This window comes from Rana temporaria, chromosome 3 (genome assembly GCF_905171775.1).
Source record: "Rana temporaria chromosome 3, aRanTem1.1, whole genome shotgun sequence".
Taxonomy (NCBI): Eukaryota; Metazoa; Chordata; class Amphibia; order Anura; family Ranidae; genus Rana; species Rana temporaria.
The window spans coordinates 201,516,386-201,527,784 of NC_053491.1; the positions used below are offsets into that span (position 1 = coordinate 201,516,386).

General features: G+C 41.8%; 2 protein-coding genes across 2 annotated transcripts; one reads left to right on the forward strand and one right to left on the reverse strand.

Annotated features, from left to right (window-relative positions):
* Positions 1-7,248: 7,248 nt before the first annotated feature.
* On the reverse strand, positions 7,249-11,184 carry LOC120932045 (protein ALP1-like). Its single transcript, XM_040344138.1, has 3 exons — positions 10,784-11,184; positions 10,598-10,699; positions 7,249-8,238 (listed from the first exon to the last, which is right to left on the reverse strand). The coding sequence occupies exons 1-3, from the start codon at positions 10,996-10,998 to the stop codon at positions 7,359-7,361; spliced, it is 1,197 nt and encodes a 398-aa protein (XP_040200072.1). The 5' UTR covers positions 10,999-11,184; the 3' UTR covers positions 7,249-7,358.
* On the forward strand, positions 8,230-9,565 carry LOC120932046 (pollen-specific leucine-rich repeat extensin-like protein 1). Its single transcript, XM_040344139.1, has 2 exons — positions 8,230-8,442; positions 8,519-9,565. The coding sequence occupies exons 1-2, from the start codon at positions 8,336-8,338 to the stop codon at positions 9,507-9,509; spliced, it is 1,098 nt and encodes a 365-aa protein (XP_040200073.1). The 5' UTR covers positions 8,230-8,335; the 3' UTR covers positions 9,510-9,565.
* Positions 11,185-11,399: the final 215 nt, after the last annotated feature.

The following is an 11,399-nucleotide window of genomic DNA, read 5'->3' on the forward strand; positions in this document are numbered from 1 at the left end:
TCTATGGGTCACACATATAAGGTTGTCACTTGGACACTGTCATCTAATGTCTATTGGCACCTTAAACTTTAAACTAAATGTTATATGCAGCTTTTTTACCTTACATTTGAATTCAATTGTTCTAAACTTTAGAATAATCGAATAAAAATAATGTTATGATAAGCGGAAATTGTGTGATATATTTAGTTAGAAATGTATAAATTCAGTTGATTTCCTGAAGGAGCCTCAGGTTCATACAGTGATACAATGAAACATCTAACTTTGGCTCCCATAGCCAAGAATTGTGCGAAAATGTTTCTTGTCATTTAAGTGATTGTTACTTTATTCTGAAAAACGACAATGAGAGTTTGTGTAATACATCAGACTTTTAAATCCTACTTTCCAAGCAAGTTTAGAATTTAAAAGCAATAACTTCTAATTAAAGAACAAACAGATGAATTTTATTCCACCTTATTTCGACCGGTAATGCATCAAACCTTTCTGCCTACCACCTCTATCACATTTGCTAAACCAAAAATATGGACAACACGATACGTAGATCAATACGTTAGAAGGCACTGCTCACATTGATTTACTAGCGTGCCAATAATATGTTTTACAGTACACAGACAATTAGATTTTGAAAGGAATATAGTTAGAGGCAAACCTAATTTTAAGTAGTAATTGTGAAATTAAAATTATTAGATTGTCAGCATTTTGCTTTTGTAAAAATAAACACATTTAAACATGTATATATATATATATATATATATATATATATATATATATATATATATATATATATATATATATATATATATATTTTAAAGGCTTGTTTTGACTGAGATAAAAACATTTTTTTTAGAGAAGGCTTTGGCAACTATCTTTCCTAATTTCAAGCTGCTAGTCAACATATCATGACAGATGAAAATATACTCTTGTTGGTGTCTCGCCGTGCCCTAAAAACACTTCTGTTATAAACTGAATTTTTATTTAGCCAAGTAATTCATGATAATATACAACTATGAAACAATTGTAAGTCATAATATAGGTGTGCCACCCATTATGATACAGGCTTGAATCATATGGAGACGTCTACAAGATATCATAGAGGTGTGTAGGTTTGGTACATTGTTGGAACATGAAAAGCAGCTCTCTGTTATGAAAAAGTACTATACAATCAGTGTTCAATTAGAGTGATAACCAAAACCATTTGGCAAAATAATCTTTCATGGTCAGTGCACATTATACCTACTTTCTGTCGCTTACTGTATAATTAGCAAAACCTATAAAATAGTAAGACATTGCTTAACAAATCATGCGGGGAAAAATAATAAACGTTTCAATGCACTAAGCTAAAAGTGCCCCTATTATGTTTTCAAATTAGCTACACAAATAGAGAGCCACAGATAAAATAAAACAACTATTTCAGTCAGGTGAGGAATATTGCCTCATAATTGACATTTTGTCTACTGCAATAAAGGAGTTAGGCGAATAGGCTTTTTATGTTGCAAAGGAAGTTGAACTATGCAAGGGAATTTTCCCCAGAGCTTGATGAATTTGGTGACATTTCACTTTGTAGAAAATATCCAATCACATGCAAGGAAAGAATAAATAAAAAATAAAACTGTACATTTGCTTGCACATGATTTGATGTACAAAAAGACAAAATAGGTAGCCCTGGGACTTTGAATGAGGTGAGAGAGGTCTAGCCAATGTTCACAGTGAACAAGGTGACAAAATAAATTTATTTGTTTCAGACCTCTCTTGCCAATCATTCGGCTTGCCCCCATTTATCAATAACATACAGCTATTGATTTTACCACTTACATTGCAGATACAACATTCATGCATCCGCCCCTGAAGAAGCGAGCAGGATCTCGCAAAACGCGTAGGGCTTTATTGATGCTTGTTTTATGCCGGTAGATGCTGGGTATTATTGATGTCTGCATTATGTTTACATATTTCCCTGTTTATATGTATGCACATTTTATGTTCTTATTGTATATGTGTATCCACTGGCCCAGCAACTTTCAAGTTGTATTGTTGCTCATTGATGTATAACATTTGTAATAAATCTTTATATATTTACTTTCATCTGTGTTGTGTACATTGGCTATTATGCTATTTTGGGACTTTGAATGAGATGCGTTTTAAAGCAAACAGTAAGTGTAAATAAAGTTGTATACGTAATAACCAGGCTCACACTTACCACCCACACAGCAAGCCAAATTCAACTGTCTAACTGTGTAAAAACAGAGGATTGGTTGCACGCATTTGCAAATACATGGTTAAGCTGCAGGCCTCGCCAAGGCTCTCTGCATTCTGCAGTCCTAACTAAACTTTTAAAGTCTCCTCAATAGAGGCATATAAATACTGATGAGTAGATAGAGGGCAGGTGACTGGGGGTGTGTCCCCGCCCCTACCTATGCTTGGTATAGTAGTAAAGAGCACTGGAAAAAAACGCATAAATGTATAAGGGTATCACAAACGCATCTCCATCCCTGTATCGTATAAAGAAAACTAGGCTTGGGACTTTAAATGAGGCATATAAAAAACATAAATGGCTATTATGCCGGGTAACTCACAATCATTGTAGTTGCCGCTCCGTTACATAACACCTTGAAACTAATAAATTGATTTTGTCACATTGTTCGCTGTGAACATTGGCTAAACCTCTCTCACCTCATTCAAAGTCCCAGGGCTACCTCTTTTGTCTTTTTGTGTACTACTAGGGATGGAGGTGTCAGAGGGTTCACACCAAACCTTTATTTTCTTTTTATGATTTGATTAAGGACTTCAGCAGAACGTTAGCTCAATCATTAACCTGCCTGGCGGTATTCCCGAGTCTGACTCGGGGTTAGATTTTCCTGCTGCGAGCGGTAACCCCGAGTCAGACTCGGGCTTGCCTCGCTAGATCCACAGGCACTGTTTACTTACCTTGTCCCTGGATCCAGCGATGCCACCGCGCTGTGTGAGCGAGCGGGACCTCGCTCGATTCACACAGTGCCTCTGTGTGACGCCGATCTCCGTTCCCTGCGACGCTACGACGCACGGGGACGGAGAACGGCGCCAAATTCAAAAAAGTAAACAAACACTTTACATACAGTATACTGTAATCTTATAGATTACAGTACTGTATGTAAAAAAAACACCCCCCCCTTGTCCCTAGTGGTCTGTCCTGTGTCATGCATGTCATTTTATATAATAAAAACGTTTCTTTCTCCCTGCAAACTGTAGATTGTCCATAGCAACCAAAAGTGTCCCTTTATATCAAAAATAGTTTTAGATCAGCTAAAAAACAGTGATAATAAATTATAATCACTTGCAGAATTGTGCGATAGCGATTTGTGGGGAAATTCGTCATAAAAAAAATAAAATAATGACAGCAACAATTCTGCAACTGAGCAAATTTCAGTGATTTTGAGTTGATTACATTATTGAATATTTTTTATTATAATTATATTATTATTTGTTATAATTATTTATAATTATTTATTATATTATAATTTATAATTTTGTTTTTTAAAAAATGTCATACCCGGGATGCCTATTAGAATCTTGTTTGGTCAGATTTAAGTGAGTTATTTCTAAAAATTACAGACCTACAATATAAAATGCCAAATTTCCTTGCAAATAATGGTACCGCTTTCAGCATGTTTTTTCCTGAAAGAATCATACCGCCAGGGAGGTTAAACTCTGAACAGTCTAAAATTCCCTTGCAAAGTGCAACTACCCTTTTGCAGCAAATATCAAATATTTGCCTATAATGGCACCTTACACAGCGTAGTAGACTACACAGACAAGTTATATCAGTGTCAAATACCTCATTTTCTGTACAGGCTTATAGATTTTTATACATAGGGGTTGATTTACAAAAGACAAATAGACTATGCACTTTGCAAGTGCAGTTGCACTCATTTCCCCCAGAGCTTAGTGAATGTGATGAAGTTCCTGATACCCTGATTGGGTATTCTTTACAAAGTGAAGCTTAACCACATTCAGGAAGCTCTGGGGAAAATGAGCTCAACTCCACTTGCAAAGTGCACTATTTTCCTTTAGTAAATCCACCCCATACTAGCTGCGTGTTTTTTTTTTTTTTTTATATTGGTATAATGCATTTTTTTTTTGAGCATAGTGGTTCTGTAATGCAGAACTCTTGGAATTTTTTTTCCCCAAGCAGTGGGGCTGTGCCCACACTGCATGGATTAACTGCTCGTTTTTGTCCAGGGGTGCACAGAAAGGATATGCTCACCTGATCCTTCGATCCTCCGGAAAACAGGGCTCCCCCATGTCCAGTGGTGGACTGTTCCTGCCATCCTCATGTCCAGAGCCGGTCTATGTGCGTGATGATGTCAGGAACAGTCCACCACACAAGACTGCTAGACTATGGGGCTGCAGAATAGGCAGGGACCGGTCTTGCACTCGGAGGATCAGTGGATTAGGTAGGTACAGTATATCTCCACTCGCTTCACCCGTAGACAAAAACAAGCAGTCAACCAATGCAATGCCAGCACAGCCCTACTGCATGGGAAAAAATTCAGAAATTCTTATTTAGGTTCCTTTCACAATTTGTAAAACCAGCCATAGATGGATCGAATCTTGGCTGGTCCCTGCTGAACCGGATGAGATTCGATACATCTATGGCTAGTCGATCCAGCATGTCAGATTTTTAGCATGAGATTATTGGGAGTGGCTATAGTCACTAGCAGTTATCAGCCTGTTTTCCTGGCAGGGAGGGATCCCCCCCTCCTCTTTGGTGAATGAAAGACTGTGCCTCCTGGGATATGTGACGAAATAAGAAGCACGGTGCACATCATTTAACTAGGTGAGTGGCATGCATATGGGGGAAGCTCAATCAATTTTCTTTAAAAAAATGTAAATAAACAAAAAATATTCCTTGTGTACTATTATGCTGTGATTGGTCACTGTGATCACATGATAGCCTCCTTATGCCAATTAAAGGCCATCTGTACCATGTGATTAGCTGTGGCCAATCACAGCTAATCACAATAGTACACACTGAATGAATGGATTTAATTATAAAAATGGTTGCTTATAACTGTGATTATCGTTGTCTGTAAAAAAAAATCCCGATCACTAGCGTAATACAGTATTACTATCATAACAAACTGCTTTGGTCACAGTATGTAAAAAGGAAATTGTAAAAAATGTTATTTTTATTTTTTTACATACTGTCATCAGTCAGTGTATCCCTGATCACCACCACACCAATTACATGATGACGCTGTACTGCACTGCAGGTTCCCCAAATTGTGACAAAAAATTTGAACTTTAAAAAATCCGCCATGACTCTTACTAAATACCTTGGACTGTCTACTTTCCAAAACGGGGTCATTTGAGGGGTATTTGTACTGTCCTGGCCTTTGAGGGGTGTTTGTACTGTCCTGGCCTTTTTGGGGACTTAAGAAATAAGAGCAGTACTCAGTAATTAGGAGTAATCAATTTTTATATATATATACCATAGTTTATACTGGGGTGTTGCTTACGCATGCATTTGGAAATGTGTAAAAACTAAACACCTGTTTTTAACGCATACTGTTAGACCCCATTCACACCTTCGCGTTTTGTCGCATGTAGCGCGACGCGAACAAACGCCAGAGGGACAAAATACAATGTTAGTCAATGGGGACGGTTCACATCTGCACGCTGATGCGCCTAACGCGCATCGCCTGTAGTCAAAAGAAGTTCCGGACCCTTTTTTGTCGCGCAATTCGCGCGATTTGCGCGTATTAGCGCGTTTTTTGTTTTCCATTGAAAGCAATGTAAAACGCCGGATACGCGCGTATTGCGCGACAACAAGCGTATGTACACGCGTTTTTGCGCCTTTGCTGCTCATATTTGAATACTGAAAATGAAAAAGAAAGTACATAATCTCAAACAGGAAGTCCCAAAATCACCATTTTGCCTATCAGTATCCCAGCAGCAAGCATGGCATCAGACCTCGGTGATACACTTTCTGTCCTGGAGACAGAGAAATTTATTAGCATGGTGAAGGAGCACACCTGCCTGTATGACATCAAGGATCCATCCTACAGTTTGAGAACAGTGCGGAGGAGGGCATGGGACAAAATTGCCTCTCAGATATATCCTAACTGGACCGAAATGGAAAATAAAGACAAAAAAGGTAAACTCCGGCGAAAAGTAAAATGAACATAAGTAGATATTATATTTGTTTTTTTTGGAAATTCAATGTTTGTATAGTCATACTAGGGGGGTGAGGAAGGGAATGTGTCCTCAATATAGTGTTCTAACCGTGTGGGAAGAGGGTAGACTGGTGGAGGTGACAGACCTGTGTCACTATCTGCAAGAGACAAAATGTGCCCGTATAATATTTGTGCTGACTGCCGTCTTGAAGTGGTTAAATAAAATATCTAGTGACACCACCTTTTGTAAGAACCTATGCTGCTGCACGAGTGTCAGGCCGGGTACACACGAACAAACATGTACGGTGAAAGCGGTCCGTCAGACCGTTTTCACCGTACATGTCTGCCAGAGGGCTTCTGTACGATGGTTGTACACACCATCGTACAGAAGTCCGCGCGTAAACAATACGCGGGGCGTGTCCGCGTCGTCGCCGCGACGATGACACGGCGTTGACGCGGAGACGTGGGCGGGCCTGCCATTTAAAGGCTTCCACGCATGCGTCAAAGTCATTCGACGCATGCGAGGGACAGCGGGCGCCTGGACATGTACGCTAGGTCTGTACTGACGACCGTACATGTGCGAGCGGGCAGGATTCCAGCAGACGGTTTTAAAACACGTCCAGGAATATTTGCCCGCTGGGAAAAGGCCCGGCGGGCAAATGTTTGCTGGAATTCGGCCCGCTCGCGCCCACACACGACCGAACATGTATGCTGAAACTGGCCCGCGGACCAGTTTCAGCATACATGTTTGGTCGTGTGTACGGGGCCTCAGATTTGGCCGTTTGCTAGCCTTCCAATGTCCTGACGCACTATGCCCCCCATTGACACAAACAATGGGGCACTGCACTGTATTATTCAATGATAACAATGATGGTATACTATTCCACCTAGGAGGATTAGTATACCATCATTGTTATCAGTGCATCAGTACATCAGTTATGTATACAGTACAGTGCCCCCATTGGGGGGATACTCCCCTTCCTAGTAACCAACAACCCTATGTTACCACTGAGGCAGGACCTGTGAGTTATTGTTCCCATCCTGACACCATGACACCGATTTAAAAAAAACCTCAAAATAAAACAAACATGAGACTTCTTAATACATTAATAACATATTTTTATTTTATTTTATTACAACAGCATATGATGTATTCTTCAAAAAAGTACGTCAAGCATTGACAGTCTCACAAAAAAAGAATAATATTAATAATTAAATGGAATCCAGCTGCCATGGCACCTGTCCTTCAGGAGACATAAAATATGCGGCATACTGATCCCGTACATGGGAGCCCTGCCTGTTCCCACGGACACCAGTCCACTGAGCTCTTTCCAGAGTCTCAGTAACCGGTTCTTCGAAATCGAAGCCATCGCGCTGCCTCACAAAATTGTGCAAGGCGCACGCAGCTTTGACAGCCGTGACGGCATTCTGCATGTTTAACACTATGGGAGTGTGCAGAAGCCGCCACTTATTGGCAAGTATTCCAAAAGTGCATTCAACTACTCGCCGTGCCCGGGTTAGGCGGTAGTTGAATACCCTTCTCTCCTCTGTCAAACTATGCCCCGAATAAGGCCGCAGGAGGTTTGTCCCCAAAGAAAAGGCCTCATCACCCACAAAAACACTTGGTAGTGGAGGGCCATTTGTGCCTGGGAGAGGACGGCATTGTGGTAGGTCAAGATCATCTGATCGCAGCATTTGACCAAAGTTCGAGTTTCCAAAGATGGTTGAGTCCGCGCTGCTCCCATATGACCCAATGTCTATGTAAGTAAAACAGTAGTTTGCATCTGCTACAGCCATCAATACAAAAGAGAAATATTTCTTGTAATTGAAGAATTCACTTCCACTTCTCATGGGCTTCACAATCCTAATGTGCTTCCCATCTATTGCTCCGACACAATTAGGAAAGTTGCAGCGTTGCCAGAATACCTCCGCAATCTGTGCCCATTCCTGTGCAGTAGGTTTCTTGAACACTACCTCCTGGAGAACCTCCCATATAGCAGAGCAGGTGTCACGTATAATATAACTCGCTGTCGACTTGCCTATACGGAAGGCATAATGTAGACTTCCAAGAGACTGTCCAGTTGATAAATATCTACAAAGAAAATAATATATATTATTTTATTTTGTTTTTGACAGTGAAACAGATAAAAGACAAATGGAAGAGCTTTCGTGACGCCTATGCAAGATACATGAGACTGGTAACAAGTAACAGGAGTGGATCGGCGGCATGTCACATCAAAGAATACATTCATGCTAAGGAATTGGAATTCTTGAGACCTTCATTGAGTTTGGCGAGGTAAACTATTATCTGTACTAAGGACAGTGAGCGCAATTGGTATACGAAAGTTATAATAATTCATTTATATTTTCAGGACTGAAAACAGCTGGGAGGAAGCTGCTCCGACCGCCCCTGTCGCGATGGATAACAGCAGCCGAAATTCGTGTGATGAGACACTGGAGGGTCTGGAGCCGGAAAGCCAGTTGGCCAGTTCATCTCAATCTACGCCGGCAACACCTCTGGGAGAGCTGCAGACAACGCCAAGGCCGGTGCCGCGTGTAGCTGCGAGGGGGACCAAAAGAAAAGCTCCGGAATCAGACCCCAATGTGACAATGATGCTACAGATCATGTCAGAAATGAAGGACAGAATGGGTACTAATACTAATACCCCTTCATACGGAAACAAGTCGGCCCAATGTTTGGCGGAGTTAATGGACAGGGTTCCCAAAAGCCTACAAGCCGATATGCTGGCAGGTACCATACGGTACATCAACACATTTATTCCACCTGAAGAACCCTACCTATCCCCAGAACCACCACCACCGTATGGCCCCTATGCTAACCAACACCCGCAACATCTGTCAGCACCAACACTTCGTCACTTCACAGCACCACCTTTTCACAGCCACCTACCTCAACACGCACCACCTTACCCGACTCAGACGCCCACACTTTCTACCCACCCTCAACTACCAACACCACCTTCTGCATACACTTCCTCAACACTCCCTGATCCGCCTTACCTGCATACGCACACTTCGACAATGTCACCTTACAGACGCCCACAGACGACACCTTCTGCCTACCATCCCACGACTTCACAAACATTTCATCTACCTCCACAACCTCCTACTTACCCTTCTCGCACGACATACCCTTCCGATTACACACACCTGCCTACACTCCCACCTTACAATCCTCAACCTACACCAACACCACCACCACCACAACCACCAGCAACACCACCATCACGTTGGCCGCATGGTACAACATCTAGATCAGATTGGTCTAGTTTTGGCAAAGCCATAGACGCTGGCATATCGGTGGATGACCCAGGGGAATCCCCAAGTTTCCAAAAACTGTAATGTTGTGTTATCAGACTCTAGTTCAACTGCAGTCAAATTATTTGTTTTCTATGAGCTACGTTAGCTTAAAGTTTGTTTTTTGACCAAAAAATAAAAAAAAATAAAAATAGGATGAATATAGTTTATAATATACTTCCTAAAAAAATAAAAAAAATTGGACCTTGTAAAACGTGTGTTTTTTAATATTAGATGCATATACAAATATAATATTATTGGGTAATGTATGCAATAGTGTTTGTAGTGTTTGCTTTCTGCCTATCACGGAGGCCCTCTCGTCCGAGGACGAGAGGGCCCCCGTGATGGACGAACACTGAACACAGTGCCTCATAGGACGCTGAATGTTCCGCCTGTCACGGAACAGAAGATGTAGATGGCACGTCTTTTTGAAGACACATACGGGCAAGATTCGCAAAGGTAAGGGCACGGTCTGAATGGGTCAGGTCAGGACATGTAATGGGGCACAGTCTGTCATGTAATGGGGCACAGTCTGAATGGGTCAGGTCAGGACATGTAATGGGGCACAGTCTGTCATGTAATGGGGCACATTCTGTTATGTAATGGGGCACAGTCTGTCATGTAATGGGGCACAGTCTGAATGGGTCAGGTCAGGACATGTAATGGGGCACAGTCTGTCATGTAATGGGGCACATTCTGTTATGTAATGGGGCACAGTCTGTCATGTAATGGGGCACAGTCTGAATGGGTCAGGTCAGGACATGTAATGGGGCACAGTCTGTCATGTAATGGGGCACATTCTGTCATGTAATGGGGCACAGTCTGAATGGGTCAGGTCAGGACATGTAATGGGGCACAGTCTGTCATGTAATGGAGCACATTCTGTTATGTAATGGGGCACAGTCTGTCATGTAATGGGGCACAGTCTGTCATGTAATGGGGCACATTCTGTCATGTAATGGGGCACAGTCTGTCATGTAATGGGGCACAGTCTGTCATGTAATGGGGCACAGTCTGTCATGTAATGGTGGCACCGTGATGCGAGTCATGAATAGTAGGAAGGGGGTAGGTAGTTATACGGTGAGTATAGAATTTTGTTATGGGCACTAGAGCATCATTTTGGAACTTTTTACCTCAGTGTGATGATAAGTCGCTCCACAGGGGGTATGGAATTGCGGAAATAGGTGTCCATCCTCTGTAATCTACCGCTGAGCAGTTCTAGCAACTCATCAAAACTGTTAATAAAAATAAAAACGTTTTTTAGTGGACATGGAAAGGTACAATGTAAAAAACAATGAATACAGATAATTTTTACAAACCTTTTCATAGACATTCTGGTGTAGTCCAGGAATTTCTCCTCGTGCTCTCGGAGATCTTTATAAAGGACCCAAAACTGTCCTGTTTCTTCCCGACCGGCAATAACAGGGTGGATCCAATATCTCCGTGCCCTCTTCCTTCTCCTCTGTCCCTGGTATAGCATATACGAGGTGGCAGTGACTGCTGCCATCATACATGCCATCTCATCGTCGTTCATTTTGGAATGGGAAGCACAATGATGACCCGGAAGAGGTATATTCACACAGGAAGAGGAAAATAAAAATCCTAGGATAGCAACAAGTGATGTCAGGGATTATCATTTTTCCTATTGGATTATAAGAAAAAATACGAGGAACAAAAACGTCGGTAAACGCTGTATGCAAACGCGCGCATACGCGCGCATACGCGCATATTCGCGCGACAAAACGCCGAAAAAAAACGCTGAAAAAAACGCCTGAAAACGCCGCTATTGCCTACGCCTAGGTGTGAATGCAGCCTTAGACAGGATAATTCGGTTGGTTGCATGTTAGTCAGCAAGTTGAGCTGGTTTTTGTTTGACATACGTCGCCCAGACCCCCCCATGTGCTCCTTGCTGCAAAGGCCAGTTATAGTTGGGGC